The 22,582-nt window shown below is 39.4% G+C and overlaps 1 protein-coding gene across 1 annotated transcript; it reads left to right on the top strand.

Moving 5' to 3' along the window:
• Positions 1 to 796: 796 nt before the first annotated feature.
• On the top strand, positions 797 to 22,582 carry RFXAP (regulatory factor X associated protein). Its single transcript, XM_067713191.1, has 5 exons — positions 797 to 1,229; positions 14,898 to 15,070; positions 15,103 to 15,894; positions 19,390 to 19,497; positions 21,112 to 22,582. Exons 1-5 carry the CDS (start codon positions 797 to 799, stop codon positions 21,220 to 21,222), a joined length of 1,617 nt encoding a protein of 538 aa, XP_067569292.1. The 3' UTR covers positions 21,223 to 22,582.

Raw genomic sequence — 22,582 nt, 5'->3', positions numbered from 1 at the left:
ATTGTGGGAGGGGTCTACACAAAGGCACAAATACCAGCGATCACTGGGTGAGCTACCTTGAAGCCTGGCTACCGTATAGTCAATTCCCTAAAAGAAATAATACCCCCCTGGTTTTGCCTCTCTGGTCCTACCCTGACTGATACAGGAGATAGAATAGTATAAACTTTAAATGCTAACAACAACAACAAAAAACAGTCAATATGGAAAATTGCTTCATTATAGCCCAAGCAAATTCTAAATTAATTCTAAATGCCCATACCTAGATATGCCTTATCAAAAAAAATAAAAATAAAAATGAAAAATCCTATAAATATCCAAGTAGAGAGCAGGAAAAGCAGCTTTCCTTAAAAGGACCAAAATTAAGATGCTTTCCCCAGACTTCCCTGCAACACTGAGTTCCTAAAGGTAACAGCAAATTTGTAAAGATTTAGAGGGAGGAAATGTAATTAAGAATTCTATTCCCAGCCCAAGTGTGTTCTTATGCAAAGACAAAGATCTAGAAATTAAACACCTTGTGGATACCCTGCTGACTGAGGAGATTAAAAATTAAGAACTAAAGAATAGGAAAACCAAAATCAGTTAAGTACCGGGACTCAGGCATAAATAACTGCTGTAAATATGATCGCAAAATTCATTATAAAAACAAAACTATGGAAAATAAGGAAACAGGGTTAGAGAATGAGTAAGTAAGAGGGATCCACCCCTCTGATTAATGATACAAAGCCCGGGAAGTAGGAGAAAAAAATGATGGAAATAAAGGCAGATGAAATTGCCTCTTGCACGATGAAGGAAAAAAATGCCAATATCTACACCAAGGCCTGAAAGAAAAGCAGGAGTTGGCCAGAAGAACGGTGGGTTTTCTGGTGGCCACAGCAGAAGCCCGTCCACTCTGGCTGAGGTAAACAGCAGTTTATGGGAAGGATATCAGGATTTCATAGAAGCAGTGAAAGGGCAGGAGTGCCAGATTCAGAAAGAGAAACAGGCAATGCTCGGGGCTGGTCACCAAGGTCATCTGCACTGGTATCAGAGCACTGCTCTGGGATGCAGGCGCCCTAAACAGGTGTCTGCCCTTGTGCCCTTCTGCCCTGGACCCGAGGTCCCCAAAGAGAGAGCCCGGTTGAAGCTGCCCGCTGCTGGCTGGAGGAAGACAGGACTTTCCGTGATGGTCCCACAGAGGCAGCTCACCAGCCAGAAGAGGTTCAGGAAACCCAAGACTCAACAGGAAGAGGGTGGGTGTCAGCGCTCAAAAAACAGTAACTGTTCCCTCCCTCAGGGATGATGCGACCTGGGCTGGTGAGGGGAGTGGAAGCCAGATCACAAAGGGCCTTGTAAGTCATGCTGAGAAGTGTGTCCATTTTCCAGATGAAAATGGGAAATACATGAAAGGTTTGGAACAGGAGTGTAACAGATTCCATTTAGATTTTAGAAAGATGGCTCTGGCTGCTAAGAACATGCAAACCCGTGCACCAAACTGGTGTGGCTTCCAGCAGCCTAAGGTCGCATGTTTGGAACAGTGATGAATTTTTGCCTGGAAGAGCTCCAGGTTACCAAAAGAACTTACCCTTTATTCCAGCCAACAGCTGAGAGAGGCCCCTGACCTCCTTTTTCTGAGAGTATTTATTTTAAAAGCTTCAATTGTAAATCCTTCTTATGTCCTACAGAAAATTCTGCCTGTACCTCCCATAGCCCAAGAGTGTCTTTAATGACCTCTAAGCTGTTCCTCTGAAATGTAATCCTAAGGACAGGGCCTGTCTCCCACCCTCTGTGGGAGGGTATACTAACTTCAGTAAATGTGTTAGCAGGCACTCATGGCCTAATCACCCAGACAGGAACCACTTACTTGCTTTTTGTAATTTTTTCACATCCCTGACTCTGCTCCAGCCCCCACTCACTCCCTCTCCCTACTCCCTCACTCTCCCTTTAAAACACCCAGTCACCTAGGCACAGATTAGAGTTGAACTCGGGATACCCTGGGGTCTCTCCTTTATTTCAATAAAATCCATCTTTACCTAGTGTCTGGTTTTGTTGATCTTTGACACTGCAATGTGGAGACAGAATTGGAGGGAGACTAATTGGAGACAGTTGCAGAGATCCCTGTATAACAGGAATGGCCCAAACCTAAGTAACAGCTCTGAGTGGTGGAGGAGCACATGAGGACTCAAGAGAGGAAATCAACTTAGGATCAGTGGATTTTGGTAACTGACTCTGGGGACCAGCCAAGAGAGCCAAAGTATCAGAATAGTGAAAAAAAAAATTTATGCTGAAAAACGGTGTTCCCTACCCCTCGAAATAATTGATATGCTCTATGCTATCCACTCATGAGAATGAGGGAACTGGTCATTTGTCTCAGAGCCAAATTTAAATCTCATTCATAGCAATAATATGGACTCTTGTCATTTGTGGCTTTCTTTTCCCTGATCCTGACTTTTACCATCTATACTTATTTTATTGTTATGCTGTGTATATCCTTTTTTGGTAAGGTGTCTAAAATACCTTAAAATGACAAAATAACCAAACAACTCATCAGCCCCATATCCTCAGTCAAAACCATTTTCCCCACTCTATGACCTAAATCACAGCAAGATCCTTTTCAACCCACCTCCTAGAGTAATGGAAATGAAAACAAAAATAAACAAATGGGACCTAACGAAACTTAAAAGCTTTTGCACAGCAAAGGAAACCATAAAATAGATAGCTAGTGGGAAGCAGCTGCATAGCACAGGAAGATCAGCTCCGTGCTTTGTGTCCACCTAGAGGGGTGGGAGGGAGGCTCAAGAGGGAGGGGATATGGGGATATATGTATACATATAGCTGATTCACTTTGTTGTACAGCAGGAACTGACACAGCATTGTGAAGCAATTATACTCCAATAAAGATGTGGGAAAAAAAAAAGAAAAAAACACTTTCCTGTCTTCCTCACTTACTAATGGTGCCATCCATTCTCCCATAACTAGCTTTCAGACCTCATCAACTAGCAATGACTCTTCCCCCTACCTTTCCTTTGTTGCTCACAATCAGATTGTCTGCACGTGAAGAAATTTTTACATCAGTCCCCTCCTTTTCATTCCTACTTGCTATGAGTTTAATCTTTTCTTCTTGCTTAAAAATTCCATTAGCCTCCTAGCCAGTTTCTTCACACCTTCTGACTATGCACTATTCTCATATTAAATTGATTATTTTTACTTTTCTGTTTTAAAACTCTGAGGATGCACCAGAGCTGATAAATTAAGTTCAAACCTTTCATTCTGGCTTTAAAGATTTCCTCTTAGTATATTATACTATAAAAAAAAGCTACAAACACTTTTAGAATCTCCTAAACTGAGTGCACACGTGGGTGAGGTGAGGGGGGTGTCTACTTTTCTTTCTTCATGTTTCTTTCCAGGTCCCAGATACCACTGGCCTCTCACTCATGGAGGGGGAGGAAGAGTGAATAATGCTAGTGGCAGATGTGGAAGCTGTAGCTCAATGGTTCCTCCCTCCTCCCTCTCCTGGGTGTGCCTGCCTGCTGAGAACATGCACTCTGGGCCTCTCTTAGACTTGACATAAGCTTGCCGTAGAGAGAGGCCTTGCCCCTGGGAAGGGAAGGGATGAGGGGAGTGCTGGGATTATTCAGGATGGACAAGCCCCAATCCAGTTCTGAGGTTTGGCATCAGGAATTCCATTGTTGCCACACACCTGAATGAATTTGAAGACCAAGACTAAAACATATGAAAATTGAGGTTTCTGGAGGCTGGAGGAGTTGATTGGTATAATTTCAGTTTTGTGAGGACTATATCAAGCTCAGGTCATGCAGGAATTTTTAATCTTTTCAGTTTTTCACAGCTAATACTTTGTGCTTGATTTTTCATGAAGTTGGCTCTTAGCTGCTTTAGCCAGTGTGAATGAGTTTAAGCCTCGGCTGCCTAAAGATTTTGATCTGCTGGCTTTGTATACAGGCAAGGGCTCTCTCTATATTGCCTGGGCTGCAGGCACTGACCACTTCAGGTGATCTAGAACATTAGCCACACAGGCCTTAGCAAGCAAACCTGGGTTGAGGTAGAATTTACTCTGTGGGTAGCTGCAGATGACCTTGAACAATACATGCCCAGGTAGGTCTATGCCTGAAGATAGGGCTGATACAGGGATTTAACCATCAGGAGAGAGCCTTTGAGTCCCAGTGAAGTCTTGCCTTGAAAGAGGCAGAGTTTCAGCAGCATACTTTCCTGCTTCTGCTGTGGTTTTTAAATTTTAATTGTTTTTTTTTTAACTGAAGTATAGTTGATTTAGGATGTTGTGTCTACCTGTGGTTTTCAGCCAGGTCGGTAAAGATAGTTAAGTTCCACATGGGTCACTGAGCAATAGCATATGAGATTCTAGCTTTAAATTGTTAACATTAAGCTCAGATAGGTAGTACCAGATCTTACTGCCCAAATTCTATTCTATACTCAGAGCCAGAGGAATCAGTCTTAAATTTATGTGACTTGTCAACAGTCTTGAGTCACCCCCAACTATGCAAACTCAAGATGGCCCAAATTTGTTCATTTCATGAGTTCAAGCCAAGGCTTTTGATTTCAGACTGAAATCATAGGCTCAACCATAAAAGGATGGTATATTTACAATAAGAACAAATGGGCATCTGTATTGAAAAAAAATGTCATCTTCTTAGATTATACTAGAGGAATAACTGAAATAAATTATTGCTGACCCAACGACAAATAAAAATGCTGATCATTTAAAAATACTGTCTCTAGGGGGACATGATTGCTCAAAATCTCACAGAAAAACTGGAATGAAAAATATGTCAGTCTTCATATCAGAACATAAGCAGAGGGAAAATTAAAATAAAAGAAAGGAAGAGACAGATTAAGCTGGAAGAATATTTCTTAGGAGTAAGGTTAAAATCTTAGGAGATACATTAAACAGAAATTAAACTAAAATGAAACCTCAAAGACCTTTAGATATAAAAGGAAAAGAAAAACACACTAAGGTTCTAACTGGTATTAAAGAAGGTTTTAGATAGAGGGAATATATTTGGTTGCTACTAGATTAGAAACAGTAAATCAAAAATTTCAAAATTATCCTGCCAAAATCTGTTATGTACTGAATTGTGTCTCCCTACAATTTACATGTTGAAGACCTAACCTCCAATGTGACTGTATTTAGAGAGGTCTTTAAAGAGGTAATTAAGGCTAAATGAGGTCCTAAGGCTGAGTCCCTATCCAATAGTCCTGGTATCCATATAAGAAGATGAAAAGACACCAGGGATCCTTCTAGCTCCATGTGCACAGAGAAAAGCCCATATGAGGACAGAGCAAGAAGACAGACATTTGCAAGCAAGGAGAGAGGCCTCAGGAAAAACCAAATCTGCCAATACCTTGATCTTGGACTTGTCAGCCTCCAGAATGATGAGGAAATAAATGCTTATTGTTTAAGCTACCCAGTCCATGGTATTTTGTCATGGCAGCCTGTTACAGGCTGAATATTTGTGTCCCTCCAAAATTTATATACAAAGGTTGAAGCCTGAACCTCCAATGTGGCTATAGTCAGAGATGGGGCCTCTAAGGAAGTAATTAAGTTTAAATGAGGTCATAAGGGTGGGTGGGGACTTGATCCAATACGAATTAGTATCCTTATAAGAAGAGACAGGAAAAGGCTTGTGCTCTTGTGCGCTCTCTCTCTCTCTCTCTCTCTCTCCACTAGCACAAAGAGGAGGCCATATAAGCACACAGTGAGATGGCAGCCGCCTATAAGCCAAGAGAAAAGGTCTCAGAAGAAAATCTATCTTATTGGCACCTTGATCTTGGACTTCCCAGCATGCAAGCTCCTTAGCATGGAAGACAAGCCTTTCCAAAACCTGGTTTCTGTGTACTTCCCTGAATGGTTTTTTTTTTTTTTTTTTTTTTTTGCAGTACACGGGCCTCTCACTGTTGTGGCCTCTCTCGTTGCGAAGCACAGGCTCCAGACGCGCAGCCTCAGTGGCCATGGCTCACAGGCCCAGCCGCTCCACAGCATGTGGGATCCTCCCGGACCGGGGCACGAACCCACGTCCCCTGCAATGGCAGGCAGACTCTCAACCACTGCGCCACCAGGGAAGCCCCCTGAATGGTTTCTTGATACCATGCAGGTACCTCTGCAACCTGGGTGCCAGTTGTACCTTCCAGCTGTAGGTCTCTGAGCTTTATAAACTTTATCATATGTTTCTTCTGCCTGTCATGCCCTTTTATGTTAGTCCATGTAGATCTTGCATGGCTCAACTTAAGGTATCTTATCACTTCTTCTCTGAAGCTCTTAAGTCTTCCAGGTAGAATTACCCATGCATTCATAGCACCTATAACATTTTATTTTTCTTAATATTTTGTCAGTGCTTATTAAATTCTAAGTGAGTGGTTCTCAGACGATGTGATGTAGGCCCCTAGAAGGCATTTTGCAAATGCAAGGAGCATTTTTGGTTGTCATAAAATTGGAGCTTTGGGGAACTCTACAAATGTTCAGTGTGTAGGGCCAGGGATGCGAGATGCCTGCAATATGCAGACAGGCCAGTACCAAAAAGGAACTGTAGGCATCATGTCCAACTTCTGAATGTTCTTCTGGGCTTCCATGTAGGTGAAAAACTTATCAATAATTGTCTGAGTTGAGATTCAAATTCTGGTTTATGTATAACCAAAAGTATGAGTTCATGGTGTTAATGTATATTGAACTCACAGGAATGTAACTACCATATATACTGAGGAAAGAATGCATTGGTTTTCGTTCAGAATTTTACCAAGAGTTGTTCCCATTACAGAAAGCCAGGTCACCAAGGGTAGCAACATGGGTGATATCTGAGTCACCAAAACAACACAACTGCATTGGTCTGCATTTGTAGCTATAGAATCATGGTGATTCTAAGCAAATGTACAAATTTCCTCATTTAGCTCTTCTTTCAAAATGTCAAATATAGATTTTAAATATGGACAAGTATTCAGTTAAATATTAGAAGCTGGGTTTTACAGCTTTTTGTACAAATGAACAGTCACGAATGTGCCTACTCTGCCAGCATGCTTTTTCTCATTAAGCCGACAAACACATCAAGATTAAGCGAGCATTTTACAAAGGAACATGTTGATTGGAAGAGATATATATTTCTATATTTAAAGAATACTAAAAACTGCAATACTGTCCCTGGAACGTTTGACTATGTTCTATGCAGAAGGAGACAGGTCTCATTGTTTTCTACAGAACAACATAAATGATCACAAAATATGGCATGCCACACAATATTCAAGAAAAATTAATCTTAGCTGTATAAAAGATAACTACAAAGAGGAAGAAAAGATCATATTAAATCATTTCCTCTATTCCATTGCAATGCTGCTTTAAGAGGGTTACAAAAGACACTGAAATCAGCTGCATGATGTAAACGAGTAGATGAAAGCATCCTTTATGATAAACAAGCTTTACCATTTGCATATGTAAAGTTTCCAAGGCCTGAAAAAATTGTAGCAAAAATGTCATTTTCAAAATGACTGACAATGAATACAAAAGAACTGTCAATACTTGAAACCGTCAAAATTACTTAAAAGAAAAAAAAAACTTTTCCGACATCATTACTTATTTAACAGATGGAGAGTCAGTAATGTTAGTTCAGAGCCAATTTAAAAAAGAACCACCAAATATTTTTAGGAAGTCATTTCATTATTCATTAGCAATACTTAATTACCAAGAATCTTAGAGAAAGAGGCCACAGATCAATGAATGTTTAAAAGTAATCCCTTCAATGACAGATTACCCATAATTTATCAAATGTCAATGAAGAGTTTGAATGTCTTGTCCAAATAAGATGGTTCTCCAAGGAATTTTTTTCTTTTAAAGATTCGGCTCGGGCTTCCCTGGTGGCGCAGTGGTTGAGAGTCCGCCTGCCGATGCAGGGGACACGGGTTTGTGCCCCGGTCTGGGAAGATCCCACATGCCGCGGAGCAGCTGGGCCCGTGAGCCATGGCTGCTGAGCCTGCGCGTCTGGAGCCTGTGCGCCACAACGGGAGAGGCCACAACAGTGAGAGGCCCGCATACCGCAAAAAAAAAAAAAAAAAAAAAGATTTGGCTCACATTATGGACTTATGTGGAATTTTTGATGCAATCAATGAAAAAAATAAATATCAAATTTGAAATACTGCAAAACAATGAGGTATATCTTCTAAGCTATATTTGCAAAGGTCTTTCTCTTTATTCAATTTATAAATATTTTAATTTATATTTTGTATATAATATGCATATTTTTAATATACAGAAAAATTGAAAGACTAGGACAATAAACATACTTATCCTCACTACCTAGATTCAATAATTTATTTTGCCATAATTGCTTCCTATATGTATGTATATTTTAGCTAAAACATTTCAAAATAAAATATACATTATCATGCCACTTCATCCCTGTATTCTCAAGCATAAATCTCCTAAACATAAGGATATTCTCTTACATAACCACTATGTAATTACCACAACAAAAAAATTTTGGAATAATTATCTATGTAACCTAATATTCAGTCCATTTTCAAATGTCTCCAATTGTCCCCTAGATACCTTTTATTATTGTTTTTTGTTATTGTTTTTAAGGGGGACTCTAATCAAGTTTCACATATTGCATTTGTTTGTTGTATTCAGTCTCTTTTAATCCAAAAAATTTGTCAACCCTATCTTTAAAAAAATTTTTTTTTTACATTGACTTTTTCCACCAGACCAGTCATCTTTTAGAATTTCCACATTCTAGATGTTTCTGATTGTCTCCTCATTGTGTGGTTTAACTTATTCCTCCCTCCCTCCCCTATAAACAGGAAATTATAGGTTTCATTCGATTCATGTTAAACATTTTTGGCCAGAATACATCTCATGTGATGCTGATACTTCCTATTTGCTCACATAGGAGATCGGAGAGGTCGACTCTACCCCTATTACTAATGCAATTACCTGGGTTAGAAGGGGCAGTCAGATCTCTCCAATGTAAATGCATATTTACAGTGTAAATGAGTTCCCTCTTAAACTTAAAGGAAAGGGGATCGATCTCATTACCGTGCAGGGAATTATCTTGGCTTTTTCGACAAATCGAGTATTTTAAAATAACCTTGTTCACTGATGATTTTTGTATTTTCCAGCTTTGCAGCATAATCTATCTAACATGAGGATAGACAAAAGGATACTGACTCAGAAACAGATTGCTCTCATGTGGATGCTATGATGATTAGATTTAAAGATCAGTTAACATTTTACAACACCAGATGGGGTGGTTTTAAGCAGATGTGGAACATGTTACCCAGAATTTACAAGAAAAATTAATTGAGCTTCAAAAGAACTTTGAGGACAAAGCATGATTTAATCAGTCTAATTTAAAAGGTTTGGGATCCAGTTAAGACTTTCACACCCACTTGTCTGAAAAGAAGCTAAGTTGTGGCAGCATTTTCTACTACCTATATAGTCGAGAATGGTTTCAGTCCGTGCACTTACTATAAAAGTCTACAGGACTATAAAAGTCTACAGGAGCATTTTCTACTACCTATATAGTCGAGAATGGTTTCAGTCCGTGCACTTACTATAAAAGTCTACAGGACAAATTAACATAAATAGACAGTACAAAATATTAAAACAGACATCGGAAACACAGACATGTCCTTGAATTTTAAAGAAAGGTACTGTTCTCAAATATTTCATATTTTTATATAATCTAAAAATTTCTAAGTAGTATGATAAGATATTATGTTATGAAATTTACATTTGAAACTATGTATTTATTTTTTGGTTACTTTTTTTTTTTTCCTGTTTAATTCTGATACTCAGAGTCCCCAGAGGCCTAGCACAATCTCTCCATAGTCTTTTGTATGAATATGCTCTAAAATTAGATAATGGTGATGGTTGCACAACTCCATAAATATATTTAAAAACACTGAATTGTATACTTTAAGTGGGTGAACTTTATGATATAGAAATATCCCAATAAGGTTTTTTAAAAAAGAATGATTGATTGATTGAATAAATCTTAAACTCATAGTCCCCGTCCTTGACAAATCATAGGACTTTATCAAATGTTCAGCCAATTATGATTTTACACTTTCATTTGAAATTCTAGGTCTTCTCAGAATATTAGACATACAAATACATTTTATATCCAAAGCAAAATATAAATTACATTATATTTTAAACATCAGAACAAACTATTCAATACACCAACTCAGCAGCATAGTGTAAATTCAAGAGAAGAGAAATATTGACTTGTTTCTTCCTATATTGGTAACTTACATTAAGCGCAATTAAACAACAAATACCTAAGAGGTAAGGGATAACGTGTCCAGGGTGGATCCCTTGCAGGCAGAGCTTCATAGAAAACAGTTTCAGCCAACTACATAAGACATAAACCCTGGTCAGTCTCAAGGATTGGATCCTGGCACCTGATCTCACCTGGGAAGGAGCTGGTGCTTCCCTAGCTGAGCTGGAAGCTTAGGGCTGGAGCCAAGGTTCTGCAGAGTCACACTACCTTGGACCTTAATTCCTTACTATGCCAGGGGAGGGGCTGATGCTATCCTATACTCGCAGTTTAAAGCTCCATAGCCTAAGCGTCTCGGTTGGATTCCTCTCCCAGAGTCTAACAAATGGCCCTTAGAAGGCAATGGGCAACAGTGGTTTGACACAAATACTATTGCCCCCCATGCCCAGCTTGACATTGTTCCAGAAGGCTTGGTGCCTTTCCAGCTTGGCCATTTGCCATTTTGACATACCATTAGTATACCCTTATTCATCCTAAATATATTTCTAAAAAGACTACTGGAATGGAAAAAAGTTTTAAACATTGTTCAGTTTTTTAAATTGAAGCACAGTGTTGTGTTAGTTTCAGGTATACAGCAAAGTGATCTAGTTATATTTTTTTTTCAGATTTTTTTTCCCTCATGGGTTATTACAAGATATTGAATACAGTTCCCTGTGCTATACAGTAAATCCTTGTTGCTTATCTATTTTATGTATACTAGTTTGTAGAGTCAAATTTTCATATTTAGTTACTTTGTTAAAGAAAAGAAAAATCCAAGATAGCTTTTTATCATATTGAGAAAATACAGATGTACGAATGTATGGTGTTGAACATTAAACATCACCTTGGAGTTACTGTCCAGCTAGAAGTTACTTGACAATTACTTTCCCCCCCTTTTTTTCCTTTGGGAAAAATTAAGTACTTCTGTTATTAATAATTGGTTAATAAACCTGGCACTTTGACTTAATTCTTCTGCTGAATTTCAGTAGCACCTAAAGTATATTCTCAACTCAAAAGTATTTTTCTTGCTCTTCCAGAGACTTGAATTTAGTATATTCTTTTCTCCTTGTCTGACAATGTGAGACAACAGTTCATAAAAAGCAGTGGTGAGTACACATAATACAGATGGTGTGAAACCTAGGTTCTTTTTTGTTTACCTTACTTGAAAAAGTACTTCTAACAACAACTCTCCTTATTTTTTTAACTTTATTTGCATGACTCCTTGATTGATTCAACATGTTTTTAAGAAAGTCCTGTTCCCTGGGGCTGCATTACGACGGGTCTAGATGGTCCTCCTGAGACAGAAGCTGAAGTAAACCACACAGGAGGGGAGTAAACAGACGTATAGAATAAGTAGACTTTCACTGACCCTGGTCGACATGAAATCCTCCCTAAATGTCAACCAGGCTCAGACTTGCAAATCTAAAATAACCTCATGTGGAGAAGCAGGTCAAACCTTTTTTGGCTAGGAATAGAGGTACTATTCCCTGATTTAAGAAAAAGTTTATTCAGAAGCTGTACACTAAAGTTTTAGAAATGAATTAAGAATACCAATCTGTAAAGTGTCCATAAAGCACTGGAGATTCTGTTCTAGAAGAAATGAACTACTGTTTCCTGTTTACTGCATTCTGAGCACTGAGAACAAAGTCAGCCAGTAAGATGGGCTGAGGGCACAGGTAAGGAGACGCTGGACATCAAAGAGCCTCTCACAGGGCTTCCCTGGTGGCGCAGTGGTTGAGAGTCCGCCTGCCGATGCAGGGGACACGGGTTCGTGCCCCGGTCCGGGAAAATCCCACATGCCGCGGAGCGGCTGGGCCCGTGAGCCATGGCCGCTGAGCCTGCGCGTCCGGAGCCTGTGCTCCGCAACGGGAGAGGCCACAACAGTGAGAGGCCCGCGTACGCAAAAAAACAAACAAAAAAACTATATATGCAAAATCTTATTGGTTGGTGACAAATACACTATATTAATGAAGGCCAAAGCTAGGTTATCTGTTTGTATATATAAGTCTACTAGATTACATTTTAGCTATAACAGATAAGTCAGTGGTTCTCAGCCCTGATTACAAATTAGAATTACCTAGAGAGCTTTCTAAAAATATACATGCCCAGGCCCACGCCAGACCCCTGGAATCAGAATCCCAAGGAGTAGGCCTAAGCACAGTAAAAGATCATTACAGTATATTATATTCTAAACTTAGGAAAGAGCTTACAGATCATTTAGACCAACTCCATCATTTTATAACTGAGAAACTAAAGCCCAGAGACTCCTGGTCCCCACCTGGTCAGTTGCACTGACACTTAGGGACTGAGCCAGGCCTAGAACCTAAAAGTCTGTGTCCATCCACGCTCCTTCTTTCACCCTGACTCATTCGTTTGTTAATATATTCATTCAGGAAATATTTTGAGAGCGCATTATGTGTTCAGCCCTAGATAATAACACCTGCTGCCGTTATGGAACATTGCTGGAAAGAATCCAAATGTCCACCAACTGGTGAGCAGATAAGCAATACAATGAAATAATATTCTACAATAAAAAGAAATAAACTACTGATACAATCAACAAAGTAGACAAATCTTAAAAACACTCTGCTAAGTGAAAGAAGCCAGGTGCAAAAGACCATGTTTATATGATTACATTTACATAAAATGCCCACAAAAGGCAAATCTGCAGTGACAGAAAGTAGATTAGTGGTTTCCTGGGGCTTGGAATAGGAGCAGGGGTTGGCTGAGAATGGACAGGAAGGATCTTATACAGGGTGATGAAAATGTTCTAAAACTGGAGTGTGGTGATGGTTGCACAACTCAATAAATTCACTAAAAATCATTAAGTTGTTCACTTACAATGGATAGTTTTATGGCCTGTAAATTATCTCAATAAAACTTAAAATAAAAAAAACCTGCTGTCATTTATTAAATACTATATAACAGGAATTTGTACTAGGATTTAAACAGTACTACCCTCAGTGATATGCTCATAAATTTTTTAAAACAAGTTAACTGATATAAAGAATGTTTAGCACACAATTTACAATTAATGATACAATATATGGCTCTTTATTTATTATACTTTAGTATGACTTGCCATTTCTTGCAAAATCCACTATCAGTTTTTATAATTATTTCACCAACAATAGTGTCACAAATTCAAACAATAAATAAATGCTTGATTTCTCTCTAATACAGCAAGGAAGTTGCTCACGTTATTGACCAAGAGTGTAGTTCTGACATGAATGTTGGCGGAGACTCTGTTTACATTAAGGACAAAAGTGAAAAAATGAAGACATATGCCAAAACTTCACTTGTTTTTCAATGACGTAAGCAACTTTTTTGCTGAAATAATGATAGCTGTTAAAAAAATGAAAGAATATTTCCTCAGTTGGGGGGAGGGGGTATTGACAATGTGACAGCCCCAGACATGAAACATTTTAAGTTTAATCTTCATTAACATTTTTACTATTACTTTCTTATGTCTGGAGACAACCAACAATAATTCAAACCCTGCTTTGTAGCATTTGACAATTTCCATGGTGTAAACAGTCCCACCATGGCTGGTTTCAAGCTACCAACATACCACTGAATGCAGAGTTGGGAAGAAATATGCAGTATCATACCACTAAACAGTATTTCCACATACAGATACAATAGACATAAATAATCTTATCGCAGAGCTAAGAGTAAAGCAATTAGAAAGAGATGTGTTTCAAGTTTTTTAGCCTTTGTTTCTAACATAATTTAACTGTAAATTTACGGAATTTAATTTTTAAATGAATTCGTGAAATCTTAACAGTGGGCACTCATCAACTGGCTCTAGCACACAACCAACCGACTGCCCGTTTTACCAGTGAGAAAACTGAAGCTCAGAGAGGCAGTCATTAACTAGCCCTGGTCACACAGCATGGTGCCACCCAGGTCGGTCTAATTCCAAACCTTCTCCCATCCACCGTGCCTCTCCTTCAAATGTAGCTGGTGACCGACCCACACATCAACACCCAAACACTAACGTCAATGGACTGGTCATTTGTTGGATAACCATTGCTTTCCTTTCCAATAGGTGGAATGGGAACTCTGACCAGGGCAGGAGGAAAAAATAAAACGAAAGAGCACATCTAACCGACAGTTTTGCTCAGGACATGGCAGGATGCGGCCCTTCCCGAGACTTGGCTGAGTTCAGATTCAGCCATCAGCCATCGTGTGACAACTGGTAGAAACGATAGATCACTGTGGGGTTTTTTTTTTTTTAACGTTTGTCATTCAGTATTCCTTTTCACACATTTTCACTATAGTTACTGAAAACGTTATTTAAGACTTACCTTGGAGGTCACAGCAAAGGCCAAGTATTAAAAATCAAATGTTTCCAAGAGAGAAAAAGGTTTCAGGAGTAAATCATTTAGTTCTCCACACAGATACTCCTTGGCCCCCGGTCTGGTCCACTCCTCCACGGTACCATTTTCAAATCGGCCGCCTCTGCCTTCCTTGACTGCTAACTACTGGGGCCCGGTTGTGACACTGCCACATCTCCCTTTTCAGTCAGCTTTTCAGTCAGAAATATTTTAATGAGCATCCTGACGCCTCATAAGATTGCTCAGGAAAAATCTGAATTTACATTGTGGAGTTCCAGTATAAAAGTGCTTTGAAACGTTTTAGGCAGCGTAGGTTCCAGGCAAAAGCGCTGTCCCGCCCAGCACCTCAGTACCTCAAGTGCGTTCAGCAAACCGGCAGGCGCCGGCGGTGACCGCGCGGCGCAGCATCTCCCGCCAGAGTCCACAGCACATGCGCAGTCAGACCCTCCGGCGGCCGCTCAGCTCCGCCCCTCGGAGGCGCCGGGTTCCCTGAAAGGGACAGAGCGTAGAGACGCTCAAGCGCGGGCTGCAGCCGCGCAGGCGCAGTCGGGGCGTCGTTGCTGAGCCAGCCACTTTTCCTCTCGCGGGTCCCGGGTCGTTGGTTTGCTAAGTGCAGTTGGGCCCGGCAGGTGCTGAAGGGTTGGGGTCGTGGACCCCCGCCAGGTCTCAGCAGCACGGAGGTGCAGGCTGTCGCCGAGGGCGCGGGGCCGGGCGCCGCTAGCGGTGCGCTCCGCCCCGGGGCCCCCGCCCCTGCCTCCGGCCAGGCCCGGGCTCCAACCCCCGTCCCAGCCGCGGCCTCGCAGTTCACCCTGCTGGTGATGCGCCCCTGTGGAGGGCCGGACGAGGCTGCGGCCGAGGGGGTCCTGCGGCAGGCTCCGGCCCTGGGGGGCAGCGCCGGGGCGGGCAAGCCCGTTCGGTACCTGTGCGAAGTGGCGGGGGATGGCGAGGAGGAGGCGGGGGAAGACGAGACAGACCTGCTGGACACTTCGGACCCCCCGGGGGGAGGCGAGAGCACGGCTAGTTTGGAGGATCTGGAGGACGAGGAGACCCACTCTGGGGGAGAGGGCGGCAGCGGTGGAGCCCGGAGACGGGGCAGCGGCGGGGGCAGCATGAGCAAGACCTGCACCTACGAGGGCTGCAGCGAGACCACGAGCCAGGTGGCCAAGCAGCGCAAGCCGTGGATGTGCAAGAAACACCGCAACAAGATGTACAAGGATAAATACAAGAAGAAGAAAAGCGACCAGGCCCTGAACTGCGGTGGGGCCGCCCAGGCTGGCAGCGCAGGAAATGTCAAACTTGAGGTATCGACTGGGGTCTGGGGGAGTGGGAGGTGGAAAAAGAAACCCCACTCTGGCCGCAGACCGCGTCTCCAGCGCCTGCCTACCGCCTCCCAAATGAGCCAGGTTGCTGTGGCAGGACTTGTGGCTGAGAGTTAATGAGTGCTTGCCCTCAACTACAGTTTATACAAACATATGCATCCTTGTGAGGTTCTGGTGCATCCTTGTGAGAGATGAATAAATCTCAATGAAAATGATGTGACATGTCAGCAAAGCTGTCGTTTCAAAGGTCTGGGATATGGGCTGGAAGGGCAGATAGTAAATGATTGACCTGATTCATCACTAGAGGAGCAGGCAAAGAGACTTAGGAACCTGCGTGAAATTGGTACTTTGGAGAAGATAATCTCTTCCTGTTATCACTACCCTATTCTCGGTATCCTTTTCTTAGTATACTTATTCTTAGTATCCTGTTCTCAGTACCCCTATTAATAGTACTCTTTTAGTGTTCTTAGTGTTATTTTCTTAGTTAAACCTATTCTCAGTTCTCTGTTCTTAGTACTCTGTGCTTAGTACTACTGTGTTCTCAGTGTCCTGTTCCTCAGTTGATTTTGTTCTTAGTATCCCAATTATCAGTAAATAAGCCACTTATTACAGAATGAAATAGTCATTTGTCCCTCTGTTTGTCCCAAACGTACCCGTTCACTTCAGAATTCTTTACAGAGAGAAGAGATAATATACTTCTTTTCAAGAAGGAAGTATTTTACCTGTAGCAACTTTCTTTTTTTAATTGCCCAGCATTTACATCTACAGTTTGAGGAAAATGTACAAAAGGCAAATAGATACTGAATTCGAATCTCTCCCTCCACCCCCCCAAAGAACCTTAATAATTTTCCTATTCTAAAATAATTTGCATGATTTTTTTAGGGAAGATACTTAATTGCTATAAGCAACAAATAATAGCCATTTATCTTACAGTATTGGGACACTTTACCAGTTCTGAGGAATCAAGAGCTGTAAGTCTTTGTTGAACTGAGTGTAAAGAAAATAACTAACAGGGACAGGCAGGATACATTAAGGGCCAACTGTACAGTGGTGCTTTAGTAGTGGAGAGGATAGATCATTGTAGGCTGAGATATTCTAGAAAGGCTTTGCAAAGAAAATACAACTCAGTGTAAGCCAGAAAGGACGGCTAATAGTATGTGCTTAATCAGCTAAGTTTCTTAATGTGCCAGGCACTGTGCTAAACTGTAAATGGAGCCTCACACCCTTCAGCAATGAGATAAGTACTATATTTTACATATGTGGAACTGAGGCACAGAGAGGTTAAGTAACTTGGCCTAGGTCGTGCAGCCAGCAAGTACTCAAACCCAAGCAATCTGGTTCTAGAGCCTTCATTCTTATCCCCACACTATACTGCTTCCCTAGAATTTTGGTGATGAAAAGAAAGAGAATACATTTTAGTAAAGGAAGGGAAGTGGGAATACAGAAGGCACTTCTGGGAAGGCAGCAAGGGGACCATTCTAGCTAAAGCAGAATATTTATGTGGAAAATTCCCAAAAGATAAATTTAAGAGTTTGAAGCCAATTTTTGTATGATGTTGAATGCCAGGCAATGGATTTTGAATTCGGAGTCTTCAAAAGAAAGTTCCTAGTTAGGAAGTAACAGGGGCTCCAACTCTGATGGAGTGGATTAAAGTCAAGAGCCTATAGATTTAGAGATGTTTTAGGAGATGATTATAGTAGGACTGGTAGGTGGTGATGGGGTCTTCTGCCATAGTGTGAGCAGCAAGATTAGAAATTAAGAGATTTAAAAATCAGTATTTCTTACACAAATCAAGGTTAAATGAGAAACAAACGTATATAATATTTAGTCGATGTATCTAAAAATTATGCTGTGTGAGAGACACATAAAGGAACCAGGGATGAAAGAACTGACCTGTGGGATTGATCATTATCATTAGATATCTAAAAGGCTATCATTTGGAAGAAGCAGTAGACTTATTTTGCATAGTTCTGAAGTAACTAGGGCTCTTAGGTGAAGATCACAGGGGTTATGTGTTTCAGCTCAACCTAAGTAAACACTCCCTACATGTTAGATATTCAAAACCAAATAGGATGCCTCAAAAGTTGGTAACTCCTTAGGACAAAAAGTGTTGAAAATTTTTGAAAAGGGAATTCCAACACTTGTAGAAGTTTGAACTAGATGACTCAAGTTTATTTTCACTACAAGCTTCTGTGATTTTGTGTTATTAACATTCAGAATGTACACAGTGCTGTGTGTGAGGTTGTGAGAATGCAGGGTACTCCATCATCAATTTCGGCATCCCATTTCTTGTGCAATAAAAATGAAGCACAGTCCCATAAGTAGTTAATCCTATGGGGAGAGAGGGAGGAAAAAATTATTTTTGTTTTCTCTGGGTATTAGATTCCTCTTTTTACAGTTTTTTATATTGTGAGGCTTAAAATGTTAAGGGATTGAAAATTTTTTTTAACATCAGATTGATAAACTTCTCATAGTGAAAGAGATAAAGAAAGGGAGTATTCTAATAGACAACTCAGAGGACATTAGAAAGAAGGTCAAGAGAAGAAAACGGCTTCAATAATAACCAAAATGAAGAGCAGAATAAGAGTGAATTCATACGTGGCACAGCTTATGTGACTTTATATTTGGTCAGAATTTTTGGATGTGGTCAGTATTGTATCATGGTTTTATAAGAGTCAGAATGTTTCAGTGAACTAACATTTTGTTAGCCAGGAAAATTGTATTTAAGATTTTATCAGGTCAGTGGGGATACATAGTTGGTAGTAAGTGCTGCTGATTTTGTTTGAGGAACGATGTCTCAAAGAGAATGGTGTCATTTTAGGACTTGCCTGTTTTGTCTACACCAGTGGCAGGAGATTACTTATACCAGTGCTTTCCAGTCTTTTCAAAGCCAGTTTGTCATTTTTCTCCTGGTGACTTCCAAATTTTGAAATCTTTGTGTATCAATTGCTTCTTTGAGTAATATTTTACTCCCCTTCCCCATTTTTTTTGCTGTTGTTAATTTGTTTGTTGTTGTTTTGTTGGGCAAAAAACTATCAAGAGTGTTTTATTAGCACTACATGAATGGCCTTTGAGTTCATATATTCAAAGGCAGGCAAACTTTGGTTTGGCCTGGATAGCTTTATCTGAGGAGAATGTTCAGTTTACACTTGGCACTTTTTTGTAATATTGAAAATCACTCACAAATATTAAAATAGGTTCCCTTCCCCTACCCTGCTCCACTATTGATTTTTGAGACCTTCTGGAGACAGAAGATCCCAGGTTGGAAGCCCTGGAGGGAGAGGGAGTGAGGCATGTTATATAAAATTAACTGCCAACACTTTGCCTAATGACTTAAAGAGGGACTTTAAAGGCTCCCAGGAACTGGGCAAGAAGGAAGAGAAGCAAAGACCTGTTCATTACTTCATTGAAATGCCTCTAATCATGGATTACTATATCAACATTTAATCCTATTTGCATTTTTATCTTTTATCCCAGGAAAGTGCAGATAATATACTCTCCATTGTTAAACAGAGAACAGGATCTTTTGGGGATCGACCTGCAAGACCTACTCTTTTAGAACAAGTGTTAAATCAGAAAAGACTGGTAAATATCTGTTTGTAAAGTAGTTACAAATCTAACAAAAGTTGTTTGTTATAAATGGAACTATTTAGCTTTTGAGATCTTAAAATTTGTTAAACTGGTAATCAGAATAGAATTGTGCCTCTGCCAGTACACGCTGGAATCTCATAAAGACAAAATTACAAAGAAAGTATAATTTCACTACATAAAAATGAATATTGTAGTTAAAAATGGTGGTAAAAATAAAAATGCAAACTTGAAAATAACATACAGGAAAAACATTTGCAACAAATATGTAAAACACTGTGGTTGGTATGGTTGACATTTTTATCACACAGATAGGGGAGGAAAAAATTTTGACCTCCATACATTGCAAAAAATATAAACAGAAAAAAGCAGAATGCTTCCCTTATATGATATGGAAAGATATTTCATATCAGTAAAAATCACACAATAAACAGTACAATAAGTGAAAATTATTTAAATGATAACACACAGTGATGTTGAGGGTTCCATGAAAGGGACTCATTCTGCTGATGGCATCTTGTATTAGTACAGCACTTTAGAAAGCAGCTGGGCAGTCTGTATCCCTTCACTCAGAAATCATACTTACTGTGAAGACATTCTCAGGAAACAAATCCTAAATATGGATAAATTAAGCATAAGGATATTTGCCAGAAATGTATTTATCACAAATAGTAAAATGGTAGTTTAAACAACCTCGATGTCCAACAGTCTCATAACAGCTAAGTAGACTTTAGTACATTTACTTAATAAATGTTGGGCAGTCTTTACCAATAAATTTTAAAGAAAAGTAATAAATAGGAAATATACTATGCTGTAATATTACATTTTAAAAATCAGTTTTTAGTGATAATGTTTCCACCTTATTTGGTTTATCTTGTTCACTTTATTAGGTTCAAGGTTTTTTTACCTTCATCAATTTATATAAGTATTTTAATAAAAACGTATTAGCCATAGTCTATTATATTTGTCATATGAGTATAAGTATATTTAAAAATGGTGAGTGTATAAAACTATGTTGGTTGTTTCAGAGCAGTTGTATTTCTTTTCTGAAATTTTGGTAATGTGCTAATATTAATTATACATGTATACCTATATATACACACACACATACCTATACACACAGACACACACCATTTTTAATTTCTCAGAAAGACTTAGTAAACTAGTGGCAGGAACTTGAGTTCCAGTACTAGTCATACATGTATGTGTTTCTAAACTGGCATTTAACCATGTTCCCATGGTATGCCTTTTCCTTTTTTTTCTTGCTGTAATCCAGTGCTGTTTTGGGCTCTTATGTTTCGTAAAGGGTATACATGCTGGCATATCATAAAAGCATTTCCTTTGTGTGCAAAATCACCAATAAGATCAGGCTTCACCAGTGAGTTTTAGGTTTTAGTATTTGATATATGACATCAAATTTTATTATTATTAGTTTGCAGTTTAATTGCAGTACATCAGATGCAGAAGTGAATTCAATTTAGGCATGTTTCGTTTCGTAAGCATATTGTATCTTGTGTAAGGATATAGAAGAGTAATTTTAGAGCATGAATATGATCTAATCCCATAAAAATAATGCTATTAATAAATATTTTTTTATTTTTCCTTTTTAAGTCATTACTAAGAAGTCCAGAAGTGGTGCAGTTTTTACAGAAACAACAACAGCTATTAAATCAGCAAGTTATGGAGCAAAGACAACAGCAGTTTCCAGGAACATCAGTGTGAGCGAATTTATCAAGAAGTCCTACACGTTTTTTATCTTATTGTAGTGGATGGACATATTTTTATACTAAAGATAAATGGGGTAAGATTTGCCAGTAGAAGGTAAACAGTCATTTTCCTGTGACTGTATGTGTGCATTTGGGGACAAATAAGTATTGCACATTGTGCATCTGATCCTTTCAGATCACTGTGGATTTGAAGAAATCAGCTTATCTTTCCAAAGTAATATTTAATTACAATGTTTTTTTAAACAAAATGTTTCTCTTCAGTCATTGTTACTGAAGGTAATGAAGCAGTTGCTTTCTGTGGAAGTCACGAAGTTAATAGATACTAATCTTGAATCATCTAACTCAGTAATTCTCATCAAAGGGCAGTTGGAAACATATGGGTATGTTTTTGCTTGTCACGGCGACCTTGAAAACTGCTGGTTTTTAGTGAATGGGACAGGAATGCTAGGTGTCTGGAATGGTCCTCCACAACTAAGAATTATGTTACACGCAATGCCAATAATCCCCCTGTTAAGAAACACTGAGAGCTACTTGTGATGATAAAATGTAGTTGGGGCACCTAGAACTGGGTTCTCGTAATAACCTTTCCTTTGCAGTTAAGACTGGAGCTGTCAAAGAGGTAAGCATATTTTCTGTGTATAAGGAAAGTGATCATTGTTAAATAGCTGTGAGATTAGGATGTGCATCTCCTTTCAGAGATGTGCTGGTAAAACTCGAGAGGGATTAACCAAGTACCCTGGAATGAGTGCATCTCCTAAAGTTGGCTTCTCTACTTCTTGTTACCTATTAGTGTTGATCTCATTTAAAACAGACACTCTTGTGTGTTGAATTTGTGAACAGTACAAATGTATCTCATCCCACCAATGTCAGGACAAAATTACCTTTTTATACTCATTTCTTTTTAAAAAAGAGATCCTGAATATAAGAATAACACTCCAGCATTTTGTCAGTCTTTTTCAAAATTGAGCTATTTTAAGATTGTGTTATTCCTAAGTATTGTTCAAAGAGTGATGGGTAATCCGGATAGACACTTTTTTCTTGTATTTTCTCCTAGGAAAACTTTTAAAAGGCAAAGCTTACCAATAAGAGTATCAAATCAAATGTCAAGAAAGTATTTCCAGTGTTAGGACAATAAATGCATGTGCCTCAAGTTAAACTGTGCAAAAATTTGTTAGTTTCTTGGGTTTTAAGCTCTGAAATATGTATCAAGTTAAACTTAGTCATGGCTGTTCTAAGATGTACTTAAGGAGAGAAAGAATCTTATGTTCATTTTTTATACGTGTTTTATACCTGCATATCTGTGCAAAAATGCTTTTACCAGAATTATTCATTAAAGTCCAGTTATTGACCTTTGA

The sequence above is a fragment of the Pseudorca crassidens genome, chromosome 18 (assembly GCF_039906515.1).
Source record: "Pseudorca crassidens isolate mPseCra1 chromosome 18, mPseCra1.hap1, whole genome shotgun sequence".
Classification (NCBI taxonomy): domain Eukaryota; kingdom Metazoa; phylum Chordata; class Mammalia; order Artiodactyla; family Delphinidae; genus Pseudorca; species Pseudorca crassidens.
This window is presented reverse-complemented; position numbering and strand designations above follow the sequence as displayed.

Excerpts from the sequence above, each read along its gene's own strand:
- RFXAP (XM_067713191.1), top strand. The coding sequence starts at position 797 with ATGCCAATATCTACACCAAGGCCTGAAAGAAAAGCAGGAGTTGGCCAG. Across the intron at positions 1,230-14,897 it reads CAAGACTCAACAGGAAGAGG|GCAGCGTAGGTTCCAGGCAA; the intron begins GTGGGTGTCAGC and ends GAAACGTTTTAG. Across the intron at positions 19,498-21,111 it reads TGTTAAATCAGAAAAGACTG|TCATTACTAAGAAGTCCAGA; the intron begins GTAAATATCTGT and ends TTCCTTTTTAAG.